The sequence below is a fragment of the Propithecus coquereli genome, unplaced genomic scaffold (assembly GCF_000956105.1).
Source record: "Propithecus coquereli isolate 6110/MARCELLA unplaced genomic scaffold, Pcoq_1.0 Scaffold193, whole genome shotgun sequence".
Lineage (NCBI taxonomy): Eukaryota > Metazoa > Chordata > Mammalia > Primates > Indriidae > Propithecus > Propithecus coquereli.
Window position 1 is genome coordinate 741,878 of NW_012144190.1, and position 6,735 is coordinate 748,612.

General features: G+C 57.5%; 1 protein-coding gene across 1 annotated transcript in view; it reads left to right on the forward strand.

Annotated features, from left to right (window-relative positions):
• Window positions 1-6,039: 6,039 nt before the first annotated feature.
• Window positions 6,040-6,735, forward strand: part of ZNF628 (zinc finger protein 628) — a 3,270-nt gene continuing 2,574 nt past the window's right edge. Inside the window, exon 1 of the mRNA XM_012643000.1 lies at window positions 6,040-6,729. Coding sequence (XP_012498454.1) covers window positions 6,040-6,729 — 690 coding nt within the window. The remainder of the gene's footprint in view (window positions 6,730-6,735) is intronic.

Consider the following 6,735-nt stretch of genomic DNA (forward strand, 5'->3'; position numbering starts at 1 on the left):
GTTTGTGCCCTTCTCTGCTCCTCTCACCGTCTCTGGAGTCTCTCTGTGTTTGTCTTTTGGGCTCTGAATGCTCATCACCGTCTGTCTCTCAGCCTCTCTCTCTCAACCTGTCTTGGCCGGGGCAGGTCCTGAGTGTGTGTGTGTGTGTGTGTGTGTGTGTGTGTGTGTGTGTGTGTGTGATGTCCTGGAGTCTGGGACAGGCCTGTGGTTGGGGGACGGCCTGGAGATTTTCCTGTCCTGTTCCCCTCCAGTTCTCAGGCCCAGAGGGGAGAGTCCAGGCCTTGGACTCCAAGGTCTCTGGAGGATCCGAGAGCAGGACTGACTGCCAGGCAGGCAAGGGGCTACCACTGCATGGCTGGGGCATGGCCTTTGCTAGCCCCAATACACACTTTATCATGTTTTCACAGCTGGTAGCCCTCCTTTCAAAAGTTGCATTCCGCACCCCAGGAGCCAAGAGCAACATCTGCTGGCCAGCTCTGTCCCCTGGCCAAGGCCAGGTGGCACATGCAGGGGCCTGCAGGCTCCCGCCGCGGGATGCTCCACCAGGGGGCGCCAAGATCCTGGCTGGTGCAGGAGGCCCAGCTCAAGGTGTGCGACCTGGACTTTGGGGCCCTTCTGTGTGATAAGAATCGCCCCCAATCCGGTTACCCCCTCCCAAGACTGGAGGGGGCTTGAGGAGTGTGGTCTCCACATTCCAGGTGCAATGAGGCCTGCAAAGGAGGTGGGGGGCCGGGTACTGAAGTCTGGGCCCTACCCCTGCCCCAAACCCTCTATGGCTCCCCATTACTCTTACCCTCATAGCCCCACTCCTGCCTGGCCCACAGGGCCCTGCTTGTCTGGTCCCCATCCACTTCTCTCATTCACCTCCTCCTTTGCCCTACTCCACTCCGTTCCAGCTCGCTGCTGCCTCAGGGCCTTTGCATCCACTGTGCCCTCTGCCTGGGGAGCTGCTGGCTACCACCTCTCCCATTCATGTTGCACAATTGTCACCTTCTCAGAGAGGGCTTCCCATCTGAAGCAGCCCCAGCCCGCCCAGCCTCCGTCTTACTGTCTAGGCATAGCAGGGCTGGTATTTTCTCATTTGTTTCCAGGCATCTCCCCACCAGGCTCCTGCAGGGAGACTCTGCTTGTCTTGCTCACTGCTGCATCCTCAGTGTTTGCACACAGTAGGTACTCAATAAATGTGTTTGTTGAATGACCAAATCTACACCCCCATCCACCATTTCGAGGGCTGTTGTGGGGGACTTGAGAAACTGTCTGGGAGGCTGTAAAAAATTCACTCATCCATCAAACAAGTACTGTCTGCTTCTTGATCAGGCCCCGTGATGATTGTTTGGGACACTTGGGTGGCAAGACAGACTGGGTCCCTGCTGTCATGGAACACGGAAAAATGCCAAGGCAGCATGTAAGAGGGACCCACCTAGCACAGGAGGCTTTTCAGGAGCTGGGCAGGGATGGGTTAGGGGTAGAAGGGCCTTTTGCTCTGAGAAACAGCAGGCACAATGGCCTTTAAGCCAAGGGGATTGCCTCGAAATAGTGGCTCTCCAGCAGTGGACATCTGGAAATGTCTGGAGATATTCTGGGCTCTCATAAGCGGTGTGGGGGTGTGCGTGGTGCTCCTGGTATCTAGTGGGTATGCTGCTGCTGACCACCCTGCCCTGCACAGAACAGCCCCCGCAGCAAAGAATGCTCCATCCTGTCACTAGTGCCCCAGCTGAGAAACTCTGGGTGGGATGTACCGCAGAAAAGCCAGTGTGGTTCGGACGCCGAAGTCGGCGCGGGTCAAGTGTGGAAAGGTATCTGGGGCGGCTGCGTCTTCCCCTGCAAGGAGCCTCGGGATCGCCGGAACTCTGGGCGGACCCTGCACAGCGGGCACCAGGTTCCCGCGGCGTCCGCACGAGCATGCGCGCGGCAGACTCCCCAGAACCCCGAGCACGTGGGACCTGGGGGCTGGGCAGGCAGCACTACAAGCCTCAGTTTCCCTGGTTGGCGGGGACCGCTCTGAACTGCGCTGCCCGGGAGGGGTCTTTCTTCCGATGAGAGGCAATCGACACTAATAAGGGGGAACGGCGACCACGCCTCTCCACCCTGTGGTCCCCACCTCGGGCCCACCCGGCCAGGGCAGCAAGGACGCGACATGACGGAGAACTACCACTCCCAGCATGCCCCGCGTCGCAGCGCCCGCGCGCGCCGAAGCCTCGGGCTGCCAGTGGGAGGGGGCCAGGGGTGGAGAATCGGCGCACGTGCGTCGCGACGCGCCAACGGCGACGTCGGGGTTTGTGTGCGCGAGAGGCCGCCGATAAAGGTTGGGTGCCTCGCGCCGGGGGCCGTTGGGAGGGACCGCGCCCCCGCCCCCCTCCCCGGCCCCCGCTCCTGCACCGCCGCTGCCGAGGCCCCCCTTTCCCGTCGGCCCCCGCGGGAAGGTCCTGGGGCTCCCCTCCTCGTTCCCCCGATCGGGGCCGCAGGTGAGAGACCGGAGGGGTGGGGGTGGGGGAGGGACCGGAGGGCGGAGACGTTTAGGAGCGTGAAACCGGAAGGGATGCCTTAAAGGGGAGGTAGCTATTTCACCTCCGACTTTTGTTCACAGGGCTGGCTCCGCCCTCTTAAAGATCAAGAGGCTGCATTTAGGAGGCGGGGCAGGCTTTGCTCCTGGTGCGGTTTTTTTCCTCCCCCCCCTTCCTTCCTAAAATGGGATTATCTTATTAAAGGCCAGTAGTAGTTTCTCAGACATTGAAGGAAAAACTCCTGAATCCTGGTTGTTTGAAAGCGATCCCTAGTTTAGCTCAAGGCAGGTGGAGCTTGGTCTGCAGTAGGAGCATTCTCTTAAAGGGGAAGTCCAGCCAGAGGGAAGGGTGTGGTCTGGCCTTTTAAAGGGGTGCTATTCGCCAAATGGGTCCCCGCTCTTCCAAAGCTCTGATGTCTTGTTTAAGGTGTCAACCCAAATAAATGACAGAGGGAAAAATCTCAATCAACGAAGGTTTATTAAGCCAAGATTTTGAGGTTGCGCCCAGGAAAAACAGGAACCACAGACAAGCTGGGCGGAGGGGAGGTTGGAACCTTCAGCATTTTAAAGGCATCCAGGGAGAAGGAAAAAGGCGAGGGGGCTGATGAAGTAGTGGCTACATTCTTGTGAGGCCCAAGAAATCTATATTTTACGTAACATAAGAGAATGAAGGAAGCATCAATTCTGTAGACGCCCATGGGTAGGTGGGAGAATGTCTGATTCTGTCTTGGCTCCAGTTCTGTTGCCTGTAAGATGTAATTCATTATCAGTGTGGAATCGAACAGGCTTTAGTTTCGGGTGCTAGACATAGGTATAATTTGCATGTCCTTGCTTATGAGAGGTTAGCAAGAAATTTCCTTAATGAATGATCTGTGGGGCCTGTTTCTCAAGTCCCCCACAACAGCCCTCGAAATGGTGGATGGGGGTGTAGATTTGGTCATTCAACAAACACATTTATTGAGTACCTTCACAGGTGCCCGAGGCCCTGACTTTCTCTTTTGCATAAGGAGGTAGCCCTGAGACTTTGATTTCTTTTTGCAAAAGTGATGGCGACCTTGAGTTTGAGGATGATGGGAGGCCAGTGAGGCCAGCAGGAGGACAAGTTATGGAGGGGACAAGGTGCAAGGCTGTGGGAAGTCACCAGGTTCGAAAATGGGAGTTGTGGAAGGCTTTTGAGCAGAGGAATGAAGTGCCCTGCCCTCTCTGTTCACTTTAGCTGCTGTGTTGGGAAGACTAGGGTGGGAAGGACAAGGGTGGAAACACAGAGATCTGTTAGGAGGCTGTTGCAGCCCAGGAGAGAGATGGTGGTGCCTGGGACAAAGGTGGGGGCCTTGTGGGAAGTGGCCAGATTCTGGATATGTTCCTGCTGGAACGGGAAATCTGCTGACAGATTGGTAACAGAGTAAGACAGGAGGCAGGGAGCACCGAGGCCCGTGGCCTGAGAAACAGAGCCACTCTTTTCAGAGATGGAGACAACTATAGGTGGAGGAGGGAGGGGGTGAGGAGGGTGAGGAGCAGGAGCAAAACACCAGAGTTAGGTTTTGGGCACGTTAGGTTTGAGGTGTCTGTGAGGCGTCCAAATGGCACAGCCAAGCAGGTGGTTAGGTGTTTAAAGGACAGGTCTCAGGCAGAGCTACACGTCTGGGGTCAGCCTGTTCATAGGGTATGAGATCCTGAGAGTGGGTGAGAGCTCCCAGGGAGAGAGTGTAGACAAAGAAGAGGACCAAGGTGATGCCGGGCTTTCTCAAAGGCACGAGTAGCTTCTTGGGATCGTGTCTCTTAAAAAGACATGTTTTAAAGGGGTCACTCATCTTTTTAAAAGGAAATTCTTGCAGCTTGTCCAGAGGGGATGCCCAGCTTTTGTTCATTCAAAATATGTTTACTGAGCACACACTGTGCCAGACATTATTGTAGGCTGGGATGGGGTACAACAGTAAACACAACAAAGCGCTCGTCTCCCACGTTCAGAGGTCAGGGAGATGAGAAGGAACCAGACGGCAGACTGAGAAAGGGTGGCAGTGGAGGAGGGGGACAAGGAGGTGGCCGAGGTATCCCGAGCCAAAGGGAGGTGGATTAAAAATAGTGACTAAGCGAGCCATTGTGAGTGCCCTGGAGGGGTGAGTGAAGTGGTTTGGGATGGAAAGGGCAGATTGACACTTCGGAGTTGCTTTGTTGGAAAGGACTGGAGAGAAACAAGTCTGTAGCTGGAGGGGGAAGTGGAGTGGAGAGTGGTGCTTTTAAAAAGATGGGAGACATAGCTGTGGGTATGCAGATAGGAATGGGCCAGGGAAAACTGAGGATGTGGGTGGGAAGACAATCCGTGGGCACAGGGCTAGGCAGGTGGGAAGGGACAGTGCAGGGTGTGTCAGCCTCGGCCTTGCTAACATCTTGGACTGGACCATTCTTTGTTGTGGGGGGCTGTCCTGTGCATTGTAGGGTATTCAGAAGCGTCCCTGGCCTCCACCCACCAGATGCCAATAGCACCTGCCCCTCTAGTTGACAATCAGACAACCAAGAATGTTTCCAGGCAATGCCAGGGAAGGAGGCACAGTCGCCCCAGTTGGGAACCACTGGTGTACTGGTTGGAACTTGAGAGCATTCTCTTCTGATTGCTTTTATTTTCTTAGTGACATGATCAATGGCAAGGTCATCTGCTAAGAACACAAAGGGAAAGGAGGAACTGGAGGTTTGAGGAGAAAAGAAACGTGCCAAGTAGTCACCTGGGGGAACATGAACCAGAGAAGTGCAGGAGTCACGCAGGGCCCCAGTGAGGGGCCTTTGGATTCCCGGGCGCGGATGGAAAGTGAGATGAGGCCAGGCAGGCTCAGGGGTGTGTGCGGCATGACTGTAACGGTTGCCCGCAGTGTTTATGCTGGGTAAGGTGAGGACATGGGTGGGCCCGACGGTGCCGAGCCCTCATGGATGGCAGATCTGGGGGAGCCTAGGAGATCTGGGGACTTGGGGCACCAAGGCTGTGTGGTGGTGAGGAGTGGGACGCTCCAGGCTCAGATCAGGAAGAGGCTTTCGAGTGGAAAGATCTAGCGTGTGGCAGTGGGAAGAGTGTTGAGGGGAGGGGACTGTGGTGGGGAGTATGGGATAAGGTCTTCCCAGGGACAGCCGCAAGGAATGAAGCCAGGGTGTCTCCTTCAAGGACACTGCCTGTCTTTAGAGGGAATGAGCATAGTTCTAAAGGATGTGCTTGGCCTCTTAAAGACCTTGCCCAGCCTTCTCAGACCTGCCCAGCCTCCTGGAGATGACCAGGAAGGTGACCTCCTAAGGATGACCAACTTGTCCCAGTTTGCTGGGAAGTTTCCATTTCAGCTGGGAAAGTCTCATCCCTGCTCAGTCCTGAGCAAACCTGGACCGTTGGACACTCTAATCCTAAGGGAGGTCCCCTGCAGAGTGGGTGACCTGGGGAGGTGGCCTCTGCCCCTTAAAGGGCCAGAGTGTGGGTTTGGGGTTGGGATGACTCAGTGTGTGGGCAAGGAGAGGGCGTGCCCGACTGCCCCTGACCCAGAATCCCCCCGCCAGGTGTGATGGTCGGCTCCCACGGGGACATGGCGCCTGCCTCCACTGCTGAGGGGGCCGGGGAGAAGCCCGGCCCCGCGGCCCCTGCCCCTGCGGCCCAGTATGAGTGCGGGGAGTGCGGCAAGTCATTCCGGTGGTCCTCCCGACTCCTGCATCACCAGCGCACGCACACAGGCGAGCGGCCCTACAAGTGCCCAGACTGCCCCAAGGCCTTCAAGGGCTCTTCGGCCCTGCTTTACCACCAGCGGGGCCACACGGGCGAGCGGCCCTACCAGTGCCCCGACTGCCCTAAGGCCTTCAAGCGCTCCTCTCTGCTGCAGATCCACCGCAGTGTGCACACGGGCCTGCGCGCCTTTATCTGCGGCCAGTGTGGCCTGGCCTTCAAGTGGTCGTCCCACTACCAGTACCACCTAAGGCAGCACACAGGCGAGCGGCCCTACCCGTGCCCGGACTGCCCCAAGGCCTTCAAGAACTCGTCCAGCCTCCGGCGCCACCGCCACGTGCACACGGGTGAGCGGCCCTATACCTGCGGCGTCTGCGGCAAGAGCTTCACGCAGAGCACCAACCTGCGGCAGCACCAGCGCGTGCACACGGGCGAGCGGCCCTTCCGCTGCCCGCTCTGCCCCAAGACCTTCACCCACTCCTCCAACCTGCTGCTGCACCAGCGCACCCACGGCGCTGCCCCCGCCCCGGGCCCCGCCCCC